This window comes from Acipenser ruthenus, chromosome 3 (assembly GCF_902713425.1).
Source record: "Acipenser ruthenus chromosome 3, fAciRut3.2 maternal haplotype, whole genome shotgun sequence".
In the NCBI taxonomy this organism is placed as follows: domain Eukaryota; kingdom Metazoa; phylum Chordata; class Actinopteri; order Acipenseriformes; family Acipenseridae; genus Acipenser; species Acipenser ruthenus.
The window spans coordinates 28,517,244-28,535,172 of NC_081191.1; the positions used below are offsets into that span (position 1 = coordinate 28,517,244).

Genomic DNA, 17,929 nt, shown 5'->3' on the forward strand with positions numbered 1-17,929 from the left:
TGCGTGTAATGTACGCAGCTACCGAAGATTGTAACGGATACATTTATTTCAGGGAACCAGGGTTATAATAACCTTCCCTGAAACGTTCTCTTTCAAGTACGAAATGTATCCATTACATAATTGGTAATTATACCCAAGCCGTCGCAAAGTGCATTACTTGCAGAACGACTTAAATTTGAGAGGGTCAGACAGTAAGGCTGCTATAATATAGATTTATATATTATTATATATTATTATATATATTTTTTTTTTTTTTTTTTTTTTTTTTTTACATAGCAGGGCTCTTCTCTGCAGGTGCTTCAGGTATCGACATAGAAGCTGCCATTAGCACTCTGGTCCTAAAGCCAGGGTTTTGAGGATCCAGCACATTTAGTCTGTAAAACCTCATGAAAAAGTATTGGCCAACTGCAGAACGACCGGCATGGGATATGTAGTAGGGTTGAAGTGTCGCGTCAGACACCAGGTCTGGAACACAGCCCACTTATACCCGTACTGGGCTAGCGTAAAAGCAGCTCTGGCATTCTGAAGAGTTGAAATAACTCTCTCAGGACAGCTCTAGCTGGCTAAAATGCAGCCGTTCAGGGGCCAAACCCAGAGCTGTAGGCTCAATGGGTCGGGGTGTCACAGGGTCCCTCACGCCTGACTGAGCAGGTCGCGGCAGAGAGGCAGTTGCCAGCGGTAGTTGCACAGTAATTGTGACCGTGCCAAAAACCAAGTCCTCCTGGGCCAGAACGGGGCTACTCAGAGCACCCTGGCCGGTCTCGTCTGATCTTCTCCAGGTACATTGGTAGCACTGCTAATCGGTGGCCACTTGTGGGCCATGGCGTCTACACCTAGCGGAGCCTCGCTCTCCTGAATGGAGAACCAAAACGGTACAATGGGCCGATTCCACGAAGGCAAAGAGATCTACCTCTGCTCTCCCAAATCTGTCCAAATCATGTTCACCACGTCGGGGTGAAGTCTCCATTCCAATCCGCAGGGAACCTGCCTTGATAGAAGGTTCATTGCCCCATTCATAACTCTCGGCAAACGAACTGCTCTGAGAGATAGAATGTTGTCGTGTGCCCAAAACAGTAGTTTGCTGGCTACTCGAAGGAGGCAGGGTGATTGGAGGCTGCATTGGTGATTTACATAAGCCACCACTGCAGCGCTGTCCATCCGGATCAACACATGCCTGCCTTGAACCTCCCAAGAAAAATGCTCTAAGGCCAGATACACTGCTTGCAGTTCAAGAACACTGATGTGGTAGCCCACCCAGGGGGTTGACACACACCCTGCACTCCGCCTGTTCCAGTGGTGAGGATCTCCCTCCTAGTAACAGTACCCAGAGCCACTCCCAGGCACAGATGGGTCAGTTGTTTCCACCAGGATAGGGTCGCCATGCGGTGACGTGTCACTAAGTAAACGACTGGGGCTCACCGCAGGCTGAAAAAGCTTGTGATTTTATCACATTTGGAGGGGGCACATTCGGAGGAGACCCAGAGGGATTATCTGGGAAGCTGCTGTCATCAGGCTCAGGAACTGCTGGAAGGTGGACACCTTCAGTCTCTTGCCGAGCTGAAAAAGCTCTAGGCAGGACGAGAACCTGTTAACTCTTTCGTCTAGCAAAGTAGTGATCTTATTGCTTGAGTTCAAGCGGATTCCCCGGTAGGCGACAACCTGGGACGGCACTAGCTGGCTTTTTGGCACGTTTACCATGAGACCAAACTTGCCTAAATGCTTGATAACTAGATCTGTGTGAGCTGCTGCCTGTGTTGGAGAGTTGGCGCAAATGAGCCAGTCGTCCAGATAATTTAACACTCTGATTCCCTTGAGTCCAAGAGGGGCCAGTATAGCATCCATGCACTTTGAAAAAAAGTGAGAGGAGCTAGCGAGAGGCTGAACGGCAAAACACAGAACTTGTACGCTTTTCCTTGGAAGGAGAAGCGCAAGTACTTTCTGTGGCCTGGCAGTACGGGGACATGGAAGTAGGTGTCTTTCAGGTCCACCGTGGTGAACCAGTCACCTGTCCTGACTATACGCAAGAGTTACCGTGTGGACAGCATCTTGAACTTTCTGCGCCTCCGGAACAGATTGAGCCGCCATTCCGTTTGGACACCAGGACGTACCGAAAGCAAAAACCGGACTCCAGTTCGAGGGGGTCTACCACTTGGATAGCCTGCCTCTATAACAGAGTAGTCACCTCTTGGGACACCACCAGGGCATCGTTGTGAGGGTTTGTGACCGTGGTCTCGACTACTCCTGCGAAGTGGGGAGGGCCCTGTCTGAACTGGAGCCAATAGCCAAGCTGAAATCGAGCAGAGCACCCAGATGTCATTGGTGCATGATCGCCAATATGCCAGGTGGTCCTGACAGGAGGAGCCCTGGGCCTGTGGCAGCAAACCCGAGCCACGGCAAGTTTCGCCTACGCCCTCCGAGCCTGCAAAGGGCGGAGATACTGGCGCCGATGTCCCCTGCTGGATGGGGCGCTTCGCTGCGCTGCGGCATGGATCGCCGTTGAGGCGCAGGTCTGCTGACTTGTGGTACTTTCTTTGGCAGCAGGCGAGCCAGCTCCTTGGTGGACACTCTGACCTGCTGTGACCTCTTCCACTGCTGGGCCAAAAGTATGGCCTAGAGTGACAGAGTTGTTTTGTTTGAATGAGATCATAAAACAGGCAAAGATACGGAAGCTCAGTTATGTAAAAAGGAGTTCATATCTACCACATCATGCTTTTAAATTGGAGTTGAAACTGTGGCACAGGTGCACAGGATTTATTAAACACAAAACAGAAAGTAAACAAATGGGTCATGTGACGCTACCAATGATGGTAACGCATAGGACACACACAGAAGACAGGCAGGCAGCAAGTCTCATTCGAGTGCCCGTCTGAAAAAAATCATTTGATCAAACATAACTCCAAAAAGCACACAAAACAAACCCGTTTCCACATATAAATTACACCAACACTAATTTCTGCGTGCAGGGGAATAGCCCTGCTACAGGTATGTTTAAAAGAAAACAGTGATGAAATGAAAAAGGAAAAAATGTACACTTACATGCTGAATACAGTAATTATATGTCCTTTCTCTTGAAAAACTATCCAGCGTAGAATGCTCCTCACGCCCGTTGTCTGGTTGCAGTTTGTGTGAAGATGACGGACAGGCAACGACTGCATTAGTCGTGCATGATTCGTACTACAATAGGTCATCTTTGAATTCGCATTATCTTTGAATTCGTCAACCATGGTCTTTATTTTCACTGAGAGAAACACACCACACTGGAGAAAGTTCAGTGTCAGTCAGTACTGAGATTTCTGCATTGAAAAAAAAAATCTGTTCTTGCTGTTGGGATCGTTAAACATGTGCTTGTTATAATGGTTCATTATAGTGAAGTTAGCTTTAGTGTGTGTGTCGTGTATATATTTTATATATATTATATATATATATATATATATATATATATATATATATATATATATATATATATATATATATATATGCGCACACACACACACACACACTGTATATCTATCTATAGACACACACTAGCCCGAACCCAGACTAGGTAGTACTAATACAAGACTATCTGGGCCCAGATAGCTTGAAAAATCTCCTGAGGCGATACAACTCTAACACAGAGAAGAGGTTGAAATGATCCGTGGTGGGGGGAACAAACAAACTTAAATGATAAAATAATTCAGCGATTAATTCCATAAGGAAACATTATATAAGGCTTTTTTTTTTTTAAATAGCTTTCGATAAATCCATTTGAAAACGATGAATCTCTCTGCAGCTTGCTCGAATCACGCTGAAAAGAAAATTGCACTGTTCAACTGTCATCATAGAGCCTAATGCCTTCCAGGTGGGGCGCAGACTGATGTGATGTCATTGCCAGTCACTGCGTGACCGCTTTTGCATTGCAAGTCTCAGAATTTTCAGGTAAACAAAGTTAACCCGTTATGTAATGGATACATTTCGTACCTGAAAAGGGAACAAACCGTACAGTTTTAAGAGTGGAGCCCAAGAAATTGAGAAGCGGGTACTACTTACTGGAGATAGTGGCGATGAAGTGTGTGATGGGATTCTTTTAGCATCCTGTGAAGAAGCACAAGCAGTCAAGAGTATGGTCATATTGAATCAAGTTTCCTTTATTTTCACAGCGCCAAGTCTTCTGGAGTGCACAGTTTAGACATTATAGCATTGTTAGGTTTTTTTAAAGAAAAGTAAAACCCAGCATTCCCTGCAATGTCATCCACTAAGTGGTAGGGCGTTCTTGCAATTATCCAAGTATTGGTTGAAAACATATACTGTATTGCCCTTTATTGCAATTTTTTTAATGCATTGGTTACAATACATAACTGCTGCGGCTATCGTGCCAGGATGCTTGTGTTGAAATGAAGGGTATTTATCACTAAGTGTCCATAAGAGAAGTTGGTCAGCCTATTAATTTCTGCCTGTGGAATGTCCTCGCTAGGTTGCCAATAAACTGGCGAGGTAATGCTATATTCACATTAAAGTTATGTGTTTTATTAGTTTAAAATATTCAGCACCCTTAAAACATTTGCATATTCTAATTCGAAATTCAGTTCAAACAATACTTTTTGCAGCACCTCCCCCCACCCCCCCCCAAAAAAACACTATTATAATGGACTCTGACAAACTTACTGCTAAAGGACTGGACATGCGTTCTAAAGACTGAAGAATTCTCCGTGCGGTGGCACTTGTCACTCCACATGGAGAGTGAATCTGTTTTGCAGTGATCTGTCTTCTTACAGGTGCCTGCAAAAGAAAAGATTCACACAATGGAGGGGTGATCAACAAAATCTAACATGTAAATAGACTGCACCTCTTGTATACCAGTTTAACGATACTCTCAACTTGGAACGTACAGTGGCTCTCAAAAGTATTCACCCCCCTTGGACTTTTCCACATTTTATTGTGTTACAACATGGAATCAAAATGGATTTAAAATTAGGAGTTTTTGCCACTGATCAACACAAAAAAGTCCATAATGTCAAAGTGAAAAATAAATTCTACAAATTGTTCTAAATTATTTACAAATACAAAACACAAAATAATTGATTGCATAAGTATTCACCCCCTTGAGTCAATATTTGGTAGAGGCACCTTTGGCAGCAATTACAGTCATGAGTCTATTTGGAGAAGTCTCTACCAGCTTTGCACATCTGGACACTGCAATTTTTGCCCATTCTTCTTGGCAAAATTGCTCAAGCTCCGTCAAGTTGGATAGGGACCTTTGGTGAACAGCAATTTACAACTCTTTCCACATATTCAATTGGATTGAGGTCCGGGTTTTGACTGGGCCACTCCAGGACATTGACCTTTTTGTTTTTAAGCCACTCCAGTGTGGCTTTGGCTGTATGTTTGGAGTCATTGTCCTGCTGGAAGATAAATCTTCTCCCAAGTCCCAGGTCTCTTGCAGAATTCAGCAGGTTTTCCTCCAGGATTTCTCTGTACTTTGCTGCATCCATTTTGCCCTCTGTCTTCACAAGCTTTCCAGGCCCTGACACAGAGAAGCATCCCCATAGCATGATGTTGCCACCACCATGCTTCACGGTAGGGATGGTGTGCTTGCGCCAAACATAGCGCTTAGCGTTGAGGCCAAAAAGCTCTATTTTGGTCTCATCAGACCATAGAATCTTCTTCCACTTGGTCTCAGAGTCTCCCACATGCCTTCTGGCAAACTCTAGCCGGGATCTGATGTGAGTTTTTTTCAACAATGGCTTTCTTTTTGCCACTCTTCCATAAAGGCCAGTTTCATGAAGCACCCGGGCTATTGTTGCTGTATGCACAGTGTCTCCCAGCTCGGCCGTGGAAGACTGTAACTCCTTTAATTGCCATAGGCCTCTTGGTGGCCTCCCTGACTAGTGCCCTTCTCGCCCGGATACTCAGTTTTTGAAGACTGCCTGTTCTAGACAGATTCACAGTTGTGCCATATTCTCTCCATTTCTTAATAATGGACTTTACAGTGCTCCGGGGGATATTCAATGCATTGCTGAAGGTTCAAAGAAACTATTCATTGCAAGCAGCCATGCATATTCACAAGTGTGTGCATATGTTTCAGATGGTGTTGCAGTGTATTTTAAACCTCCATGGATCTCTCAAGGCTTCTCCACGTCACTTTTAAACTCCAGTACAAGTTCAAGAACATTTGGAAACACCCAGAGGTTCTGGATACACTGCAGTTTGATAATACGATGTTTGATAATATGATAATAAATGTTGGTTCGTCTAGTAGTTCTTGGGGAAACGCCACCCTGGTCACATATGCTCAACTGGTTTATGCAACATCGCTGAAGCTTATGCTGTTCAACACATACAGTCAACAGGGAACAAGATATGCAAGTTGTTATTTCTATTTTACCTGGTAAGGTGTACCCCGAACTCTTGAACTTGGGGACCTCACTGCCGCTGCCCCTCCATATGTTGTTTTGCCAGGATAAAACGGCGAGTCTCCAAGCTGGCTAGAATTCAGCGCAGAGCTGCTTGCAAGGGACTAAAACATAAAAAAAACCAACACATTACAACCTTATCACACTGGAGAAAGTTCAGAAATAGACAAATAACCCTTTTTTTTGTTAAAAAAAAAAAAAAAAAAAAATCTACTTACTGTGGATGATCCACCAAAGACAGACAGGTTAAAAGCTGGCTTCCTCAAAGTGGTTCCAGCTTTTTGTGGGACTGATTGAGAACGGTCAGCTTCTGGAGACCACACAGGCAGCACACACATGTTTTTTGAAGTGGTCACATCTTGGTAAGAATAGAAAAATAAGAAACAGATTTTAAAGTCAGGAATATTTAAAGAAAAATACAAGATTTGGTTTATGTCCAGAGTATAAAGCCAACATCTGTGTTGTGTATTCATCTGAAAACAGAAGTCACAGTGCCATTACATTTGAACCGCTGCAAGATATTTAAAAGTTGAAATACAATCTCCTTTCGGCATGCTTGAAGTACCTTTATCGGATGCTCTAGAGGAGAAGCCGCTGGTGGTTGAGATGTTATCATCTTCGTGCTGAGAGGTAGAGTCTTTGATCTCCTTTATCAGGGAGAAGCCTGAACTGCCAATGGGAAATGCTGCAGACGTGGAAGGCTGACAGTGAAGTGCAGGGGAATTCAGTGTGGAGAAATTAAGATGACTTCGATTGAGCGGTGGTCTTGGCAGAATACTGAAATTCAATGCAGACTGGCTTGTAGATGGCTCTGAAAAAAATATTGTTTAGAGGGTTGAAACATTTCTCCATTGACCATGACATAATGCATTGAGAAGTTTAAAGAAATATATCTTGCTGGTTTAACAGGAACTTAAAAGCCTGCTGGAAACCTGCTAACAGAGTTTAGGTATTTGAGACTGTTACACACACTTGTGATGCTCAGACTCAGTGAAACTATAAAACACTGACCTAATTCAATAACCTTGATGGGGCCTCTTGGAATGCGCATATAGCCGAATTTCTTATCAGTAGTTGCAACTTGGAACAGGAGAGCCTCTCGCTTTTTATTCTCATCTTGTGCGAGTACTAGGATTCTCATGGTCCCAGAGAAATGTTTTAATAACCGAGGCAAAACTCACAGACAGACCAGGTGCTCTAACTCAAGGGCACCTCGCTTTTATCATTTTAAATCTTAAGTGAGAGGAACTCCATGGTACAGGAAATGTGTATTAGTTTTAGAGAAAAAACCTCATATATCCTTCTTAGAAAAATGGGAGATAGCCTGGTATCAAAAAGTATACTATTAATTTCCAAGGTAAAGGCTGTCTAGAAACCAGATGTTTAGCTTTAAATTAAGCCTTCTGACGCACAAAGGGAGAGAAAAAAGTCATATGAATATGGGAGCAAAATTACAATTAGTTATCAGTTTTAACTGTCCTTTCTTTGTTCGGTTTTATATTTGAAGACATGCTTCTCTGCAGAGGGTAAGCATAATCTTGGTGGCCAATGACCATTTTGACAAATTCCTGGGGCAAAAGCAATTTTATGGCCGGGGGTCTGGGGGCCGCTTATGCCCCCCGAAGCTCTGGGGTTGTGCAAATTTCAAGGACTTTAAAAAGGACCTTCAAAGACCATTTTGATAATTTTCAAAAGATCTAATTTAAGTAGTTTGGCAATTTAATGTTGATAACTAATAACCAACTGTAAAAATAAAGCTTTTGCATTAGCAGTTTATTTAATTGAGTAATAACAAAAATCTAACTCACTGAATAGAGAAGCTCCGGACTAGTAAACTTTCTTATTCACTAACAGGGAGTCAGTTTTGGTATCTATAGGTGAGGGTTTCATTCTAAAAGCAGTACAACAATTCAGTGTTTTAATCAATGTCAGAAGCAACAGTCCAAGAATTTTGTGTCTCAATCACAGGCGTCTAACTTTGTTAAAAAGTGGGGGACAACCTGAAGGACTAACTGCTAAGCTCTAAGAAACCAAAAAAAACCCTGCTGTTGTGAAGTTACAGTTTTAGTAATTGCAAACCGACAAAACAGCACAGGTGTTACAGCATAAAATGTTCAACATGTACTTACTGATTATATGGCAATATTATATTATTAAATCTCACAAATCTTTACATAAAATATTTGGCAAAAACATTTCGATCAGAAAACTCTGCAGCAGCTCAACCTGGATTCAGTGCTAGAGTGACACACGCATAGTGGCATGTGTACTGTATTAAGTGCTATTTAGTTGAGGTGGCACATCCAAACTATCTATGTGAATTCCCTCTTGGAATGTGTGCCAATATTCAATGCGTAATTGTGCAAATAAGTAACTAACTTCAGCCTCTAATCGGGAATAAGTAACTAACTTCAGCCCGTTCCTTCTGTAAAGCTCTGAGCCCCCATCCAGAACTCGTCTTCTGTTGGAGTGTCAGTTTGAGGTTCCAACTAAAGTTAGCTGTGATTGGCTGAACGTGGTCGGCAGACAGCAAGAGCAAGCCCCGATTTTATGGTCATTGTAAAACACATGGCATTTAGAAATTAACAACCCCAATAGAAAATACTTCAACAATGATTTAAATTTTTTTTTTAATTTGGAATTCTATTTATTCTGGATTTAAATATTAGAAATGAAGAGCAAGTGCTATCAAACCTGGACTGACATATTCAACCTCAAAACTTTATAGAAATAACAACACCTCAAGAAAGATTTAAGTTTTTTACTTACATTTTTACTACTCTGCAATTACAAAACACAAACTGCTGTGTAGTATCCAATAATTAATTGGTTATTTAAAGAGAGTTAAACCTCAAAATCCATTTGCACAAACAGTAATGGGGAGGGTCTGCTTTTGCTTGTTGCTGGTGTTTCTTCGTACCTACAGTGCCTTGCGAAAGTATTCGGCCCCCTTGAACTTTGCGACCTTTTGCCACATTTCAGGCTTCAAACATAAAGATATGAAACTGTAATTTTTTGTGAAGAATCAACAACAAGTGGGACACAATCATGAAGTGGAACGAAATTTATTGGATATTTCCAACTTTTTTAACAAATAAAAAACTGAAAAATTGGGCGTACAAAATTATTCAGCCCCCTTAAGTTAATACTTTGTAGCGCCACCTTTTGCTGCGATTACAGCTGTAAGTCGCTTGGGGTATGTCTCTATCAGTTTTGCACATCGAGAGACTGAAATCTTTGCCCATTCCTCCTTGCAAAACAGCTCAAGCTCAGTGAGGTTGGATGGAGAGCATTTGTGAACAGCAGTTTTCAGTTCTTTCCACAGATTCTCGATTGGATTCAGACCTGGACTTTGACTTGGCCATTCTAACACCTGGATATGTTTATTTGTGAACCATTCCATTGTAGATTTTGCTTTATGTTTTGGATCATTGTCTTGTTGGAAGACAAATCTCCGTCCCAGTCTCAGGTCTTTTGCAGACTCCATCAGGTTTTCTTCCAGAATGGTCCTGTATTTGGCTCCATCCATCTTCCCATCAATTTTAACCATCTTCCCTGTCCCTGCTGAAGAAAAGCAGGCCCAAACCATGATGCTGCCACCACCATGTTTGACAGTGGGGATGGTGTGTTCAGGGTGATGAGCTGTGTTGCTTTTACGCCAAACATAACCTTTTGCATTGTTGCCAAAAAGTTCGATTTTGGTTTCATCTGACCAGAGCACCTTCTTCCACATGTTTGGTGTGTCTCCCAGGTGGCTTGTGGCAAACTGTAAACACTTTTTATGGATATCTTTAAGAAATGGCTTTCTTCTTGCCACTCTTCCATAAAGGCCAGATTTGTGCAGTATACGACTGATTGTTGTCCTATGGACAGAGTCTCCCACCTCAGCTGTAGATCTCTGCAGTTCATCCAGAGTGATCATGGGCCTCTTGGCTGCATCTCTGATCAGTCTTCTCCTTGTATGAGCTGAAAGTTTAGAGGGACGGCCAGGTCTTGGTAGATTTGCAGTGGTCTGATACTCCTTCCATTTCAATATTATCGCTTGCACAGTGCTCCTTGGGATGTTTAAAGCTTGGGAAATCTTTTTGTATCCAAATCCGGCTTTAAACTTCTCCACAACAGTATCTCGGACCTGCCTGGTGTGTTCCTTGTTCTTCATGATGCTCTCTGCGCTTTAAACGGACCTCTGAGACTATCACAGTGCAGGTGCATTTATACGGAGACTTGATTACACACAGGTGGATTCTATTCATCATCATTAGTCATTTAGGTCAACATTGGATCATTCAGAGATCCTCACTCAACTTCTGGAGAGAGTTTGCTGCACTGAAAGTAAAGGGGCTGAATAATTTTGCACGCCCAATTTTTCAGTTTTTTATTTGTTAAAAAAGTTTGAAATATCCAATAAATTTTGTTCCACTTCATGATTGTGTCCCACTTGTTGTTGATTCTTCACAAAAAATTACAGTTTCATATCTTTATGTTTGAAGCCTGAAATGTGGCAAAAGGTCGCAAAGTTCAAGGGGGCCGAATACTTTCGCAAGGCACTGCATGTGAGTGACAGTCATGACACCCACCATGTTTCACAGAGAAGTCTTTCCGGCAGTATTCACAGCAGACGTGAGATTAAGACACTCCACTTCTTTTAATGCATGACCATTCTGTGGTAAATTCCTCTCGATATTTCTGACAAGCCAACCTCGATCTTTTAGATGGAGGAGAGTGACATTTTTGTTTGATTAGTGATTCCTATTTTAACTGATAAGTAAGGCCGGGATTTTGTCACGGAAATTTGTACTAAAAATCACGCAGCAGTCACTGTAAATCACGGAATGAAGGGGGAAATGTGTGAAGTCACGGATGAAAAATCAACTATTTTTTTTTAATACAGTACACATTACCTACATAAACATACCATTAGTATAGACGTAGGAAAAACGGGAAATGAATCTAAATATTTGTTTATTATGGTTTTCACAACATAAGAAAGTTTACAAACGAGAGGAGGCCATTTCAGCCCATCTTGCTCGTTTGGTTGTTAGTAGCTTATTAAATCCCAGAATCTCATCAAGCAGCTTTTTGAAGGATCCCAGGGTGTCAGCTTCAACAACATTACGTAACATAACATCAGGTTCCAAGGTTTAATCCTGTAAATTGGTAAGCTTCACAACACACAACTATAAACAAAAATGTTCGTTTAACATGAGATTTGGTGGGGTTTCTACAGGACAGCAAACAAAAACTGTAGGTTTTACATATCTTACTTTTTGAACGCTTTAAGTTCAAAAAGACTGTCTCTGTGTGCATCTGTTGCTTCTGCTGTGGTGCGGTTTGCAGTTTAGTTTGTTTACATATTATTCTGATACAGCATGTTGTTCATTTGATGCCTTTCTGAGCGCCGGTCATCCCAAAGTACATTTTTGGATGCAGAAAACGATTATAGCAAGAGTTGGGAATCCCGTTTCCATGTTTGTCCAGAACTGGTAAACATCGCATTTCATTTCATTGACAATTTCACAGTAAACACATTATTCATGCTGTGCTACACAGTTGTCTTCAAAACAGTAGAATGTTCTCAAACACTTATTTCTCAGCTATGTCGAGATACTTCACTTGATTTGAGTCAAAGACCTGACAGGCATTGAAAAATGCAGCTGCAGGTTGACAAATCTGGCAGTAGAGTTGCACCTGCATGTATGTTTAAATCAATCCACAGAGCTGAAAAAACTGAAAGTGTGAACGACTACATTGCAAAGTAAGGCAACCGAGCTAGTTAGCTAAACAGTGAAAAAAAGTGTTAATTGCAGACTAAAAAGCAAGCAAGGATACATTTGCGCAGCTGTTTCTGAAGGACCCCTAAACTGGTTACTAAGCAACCAGGCTCAGAGCTTTTAGTATGTCAGTTAAAATGCCACAATAAACTGTCAGTGAAAGAGTATTATTTAAGAACCATTAAATGAATTTTAAAAAATTAAACAGGAACACACACATGGTATTGAAATAATATTTCATAAACATCCAGCAAGTACCCATCATTTATTTATTTAATAAGAATCATAGTATTATACCCTTTCGACGTAGCGCCGTAGCAGAAAATCCAAAATAATAGCTGCTACGGCCAAATCGTAGCAGTTGGCATCTCTGCCCCATAATAGATGAGTTTGCATTACATTTACTTTTTGTTACCGTTACTTTTTGTGTATGATAAAAGTTTGAATATTGATGCAAAATCAAGAACTGGATAGTGTAACGAACGGACAGACAGATGAACACGATCAGCTTATAAGATCCCCTTTTATAGCTTTTGACAAAAATGTTTATTTTCTTTAACCATCTGATCAACCAGCAACAAGGCTCTTGAACCAGCTCTGAATTTAACAGTTTGCAATGTTTTCAACTCACCTGCATTACTGGTTGAGGGTTCAGGGGTGCGCCTTCTATCGGGAAACGGGAGCATCTCCTCGTCTGTGTGACCCTGGTTGTTTTGAATCTGGCCGTCATGATTCTCCCGTCCATCTGCTGTTTCCTCAACCTCCTCTGCCTCTGTTCCTGCTGCCTCATCATTCTTGAAGTATTTTTGTAACCAGCCAGGAACTATATTCTTCACAGTGTCGGTCACTCTGCCAATAATGCCTTGTTGCTAAATGGGGAACAAAATAAAAGCACATGACTTGGGTTTGATTGGTCTCAGGACAACCTTTATAAGAATTAGTAATAATAAAGCAGCCTGAGGTCAAGGACTGGACAATCAGACACACGGAAATGCATTCTGGGGCAGTGTAGGGAGTCCTGCATTGCCGTAAACTAGTGCTGGGTGATACCAGAACTTTGCATCGCAATACAATACCAATTCTGGTATGATGTTTTAATTCTCTCATGATGCAATCCTAGTTTTTGTTAAGTGGAATGCAAAAAGAAAAAAAAAGAAATGGCATGTTATGTTGGAGGCTGGACTAGAGCAGCGTACTGTGGCTCGCCATATCTTGGGTGCGCACAGCCGGCAATTTCAAACCTGGCGAGACGGTATAACCAGACACACTCTGTTAATGACAGGCCACGAACTCGGAAACCAAAAGTCACAACATCTGCCCAAGATAGACAGATCATTTTGCAATTGTTAATCAGCACAATAAAAAGTAACTGCACCTGCTCTAAAACAGTTTGTAAATTTCTCGATCACATCTAGTGAATTTTATCCAAATATAAGTGATACATTTCTTTTGATGCTCAAATAGAAGTGATAAGTTTCTTTTGATGCTCAGTATAGTAGGAGTCGTAGTAGTAAAATGTGACTGACTGTTAAATTAAGTTTGTTTTGCCTAAATCCGCTGCATTTAGTGCTGCTGCAATGCAAACTTACTCCAAGCAGCATCAATTCTGTGTAAATAAACAATGTGTTTTTTTACTTAATTATAAAAACATACTGTTCTATAGTGTATTTTTAAACTACTTGTGAACTACATGTTCATGTATGTATTCAATTTATATGGATTGCATGTAAAATAGGATTTTCAATCCAATACAAACAAGTAGCTATCGTGACGTCACCAGTAAATTATGCAAATGAGTACCACTGAAGGTTCAAACCTTCCTTCGGTAATGTGCTCCGAACCTTCGAAAGTCAAAATGTACCCTACTAGACATGGACTTCCTTTTCCTTAAAAGTTATAAATAAGTAGGGTAGAGTGAGTCAATTATGTACTGGGCAGGTTAAAAAGCTACAAGGATGATTTTTTTAATAGTCTTTCGTTCACGTATTACCAGTAAAGCATTTTTGCATGCATTTGTTTTTATTATTTTCTCTTGCATCATAAACTCTTGCACAAGTTCCTGTGGGGAACTGCTACCAGCACAAGAGTAGCAGGCTAATCTCCTCACTCCTGTATAAAGGAAACACCATCTCTCACACATGGAGTAATGGGACTGAACTCAGCTGAACTTTTGAACCTGTGCAGGCACGACAGGGGGGAAGATGAAGCGAGGTGAGGGATCTGAGCCAAGACAGAGCGAACAAGGAGCTCCCAGCTATCCCCTCTGCAGAGTAACTGCTGATTCATGTCAGTCCTTTTTAGTACATCAAGCAGCACCCTTGGAAGTAGAAACAAGGAAGGAAAAGGGGGGCCTTTGGTAGTTTCATTACTTATCCGAGTTAACCCTTCTGCACCTCTCTAAACTTCCCATAAAATCAGACCTAGCTATGCAATTGCAATCTTAAATTTCAAGACGACATTCTGCTGGTTTTGAACCAGGGTGGCAGAAATTCCTTAACAGCTTTAATCTGGTCATCAATTACATTTTTTTTTGTCTCTGCTAATGTGGAAATGAGGGGAGGTCTCGTCATGAATGTAACAATGTGTAACCACATGCAGATACATATCAAATGTTTTTACAATATCATTCAATGTGATAAGGATTTGACTGTGCTATTTCTTAAAATGACAACATACGTAGCTTTCCAGCTACATGTTTATATCCGGCCCAAGAAAAACATTTAGTCAAGAAGTATTATATTAATAATTTAGTGTTACGTAATGGCAAAATGCTTTAACAGACAAAGACATTTGAACAGACAAAGACATTTACAATTGTACTGTGGCACAGCAGGAGAACCAATGTTCTATTTTCTTGCCAGTCAAAAGGTTAATTCTTGAAGTGTTTAACTAGGCATAAAAAGAAGGAAGAGTTACCACGAAGTGCTCAACTTCAGCAGAAGTTCCCCTGCAGCCCATAATGGGTGCAGTTTTTCCATCCCTTAAATATCAATATGCTGTTGAACAATGTAATTTTCATTTGCTTCAACTACAGTAATTTCAACTGGTAGGTTGATGCACAGCACTGATCAATGCATGAGCCTAACACAATTCTTGATTACCAGCATCTTTTAAGGCTGCAGTGGCATTGATTTTTTGCCATAATTAAAAGGCATTTAAATCTTCTTCACTTTTCCACAAGAACATATTGTCTGTGTTGGACATTAGTGCACCAGCGTTAATTATGAATCTCCCCAACACACCAGCAGAGGAGTACTAATTTTAGTGCTGTGACGAACACGGGATTTTCATGTTTGAATATTCGCTTCATTTAAATATTTCTTCGGATACTTGTTAGTTTTCAAAAAGTAATAAAAGCCATTATATTGCTCAGAATGCAGGCAGAGACACCATAGCAGCATGTACAGTGGGGCGTGGCCCACGTGTGTGCCTTTATTTTACAGCACAACGTTACAATATATATTGTGAGACAGCAGGGAGGGGGTTAATTCCTCCCTCTAAAAAAAACATGTGTGGAAGGCACACTCTTGTCTTGTTTAATTGTTTTTATTGATTGATCATTACCTGCACCTGGCTATTACTGAAAATTAGAGCCAGGTGCAGGGTTTAAAAAGAGAGCAGTCAGTCTGCTCTGGGCGGCTGCTGAAGAGGGCAGAAGCCCGACTGTGCTGGTGTGGGTACAGCTGTAATTAAAAGAAAGGTAGTGTGAAGCCTTTTTTGTGTGTTTTGTTTTGTTTGTTTTGTTTTGTACAGGTAAACAGCTTAGCTGTCCTGTTTTAGTTTAGGTTCCTGTTTTGTTTTAGTTAGTGCTCAAAGAGAGCTAGGTGTTTGTTTTGTTTATTTTGTTTTTGTGTTCATTAAAAATAGCGCAACCGCGCCTTCAAAAATCCATTTCTGTGTTGGGTCGTGTTTTTAAAGGGGCAACGAACCGCGAAGAGGTTCGATTCTTTTACATATGGTGGCAGCGAGTGTGGGCGCCCCTGGAGACCCAAGAATGGATTTTAGAGATTTAATAGAGATGTTTAATAAAAACACCGCTGCTCAAGAGGAGCAGACAAAGGAGATGGAGAGGCAGATACAAGAGCTGGGCGTGGCCCCGTTGATAATACAAGAGCGGGAGCCAACGGAACTGGAACGGCTTCTACAAAAGTGGGAGCTGCCGTCCCGAGAGCCAGAGGGGGTGGAGCTACTGTCCCGAGAGCCAGAGGGGGTGGAGCTACTGTCCCGAGAGCCAGAGGGGGTGGCGCTGCTGGTACCAGAGCCCAGAGAGGAGGAGCCGTCTCTCCCAGAACCATCATCCATGCAATTGAGTCCGGTGTTGCCGAGGGAGGTCCCCAGTCCCGTCATCGTGGACACCTGGCCGGAATGCCCAGACCTCCCTGCGCTGGACCTTGCTCCCAGGTCGCAGCACTGCCAGGCACAGTCGCTTGCCTGGTCCCTTACTCCACTCCCCCTGGAATCCCAGACGTCGCTGCGCAAGAGGCAGACGTCGCTACGCAAGGGGCAGAGGTCACTAGCGTTCCCCCTGCTGATTGCTCCGCTCCCCTTGCATCGTGCTGCGCTCCACCTGGAATTCCAGAGGTCGCTGCGCAGGTCCACAGGCGCACGCCTCTGCCTGTCAGTCCTGGCTCCCGGTCACCGGTCCGCGCTATGGTCGCCCTGGACAAGCCGTCTGGGTCCCTCCTCGCCGGTCCTGGGTCCCTCCCTGGAAACGCCGGAGGGACCAACCCACCCTCAAGCCCGCCCGTGGAAGAGGGCGAAAATTGACATTTGTGGACTTGAGGGTGGGTGGTCTTTTAAGGGTGGAGGGAGGTGGCCGTTGTATGGCCAGTGTCTTGAAAAGACATGGGGGGGGGGGGGGGATGTGTGAGACAGCAGGGAGGGGGTTAATTCCTCCCTCTAAAAAAAACATGTGCGGAAGGCACACTCTTGTCTTGTTTAATTGTTTTTATTGATTGATCATTACCTGCACCTGGCTATTACTGAAAATTAGAGCCAGGTGCAGGGTTTAAAAAGAGAGCAGTCAGTCTGCTCTGGGCGGCTGCTGAAGAGGGCAGAAGCCCGACTGTGCTGGTGTGGGTACAGCTGTAATTAAAAGAAAGGTAGTGTGAAGCCTTTTTTTGTGTGTTTTGTTTTGTTTGTTTTGTTTTGTACAGGTAAACAGCTTAGCTGTCCTGTTTTAGTTTAGGTTCCTGTTTTGTTTTAGTTAGTGCTCAAAGAGAGCTAGGTGTTTGTTTTGTTTATTTTGTTTTTGTGTTCATTAAAAATAGCGCAACCGCGCCTTCAAAAATCCATTTCTGTGTTGGGTCGTGTTTTTAAAGGGGCAACGAACCGCGAAGAGGTTCGATTCTTTTACAATATGTAACGTTAAAGTTGAATATCCCAGGAGTAAAGAATATGTTGTGTAGGCCTTACTTTACCCCAGTGAATTAACTACAACAAAGGATGCCAAATAGCAGTTAAACGTTGTTTTGTTTATTCCCAAAATAAATTACATAAAGTTGACAATGCATTTAACTTTCTTTTTTTCATTCCTTGCCATTTCTTCACAGTAAACTGTGGCAATAGACACGTTTTCATAAAGCAATAACATGAGGTTTACTTGTGTTTGTTTGTAGCTTAAGCAAACAAAAACTGAATTTAATTTTAAAACACTTCAAATAATAAATGTGGTAATGGTGCTGTAAATTGAAGTAGAAATGGTACTTGTTTATTACATTGCACTTAACAGAAAGTCGCAATAAATTAAGAATTTTTTATATATAA

General features: G+C 42.0%; 1 protein-coding gene across 1 annotated transcript in view; it reads right to left on the reverse strand.

Annotated features, from left to right (window-relative positions):
• Positions 1-17,929, reverse strand: part of LOC117394714 (nuclear pore complex protein Nup153-like) — a 56,943-nt gene that overhangs the window by 17,472 nt on the left and 21,542 nt on the right. Inside the window, exons 2-7 of the mRNA XM_033993202.3 lie at positions 12,795-13,032; positions 6,958-7,203; positions 6,611-6,750; positions 6,365-6,496; positions 4,645-4,758; positions 4,030-4,074 (exon numbers count right to left, since the gene is read on the reverse strand). Of these exons, the coding sequence (XP_033849093.3) occupies positions 4,030-4,074; positions 4,645-4,758; positions 6,365-6,496; positions 6,611-6,750; positions 6,958-7,203; positions 12,795-13,032 (915 nt within the window). The remainder of the gene's footprint in view (positions 1-4,029; positions 4,075-4,644; positions 4,759-6,364; positions 6,497-6,610; positions 6,751-6,957; positions 7,204-12,794; positions 13,033-17,929) is intronic.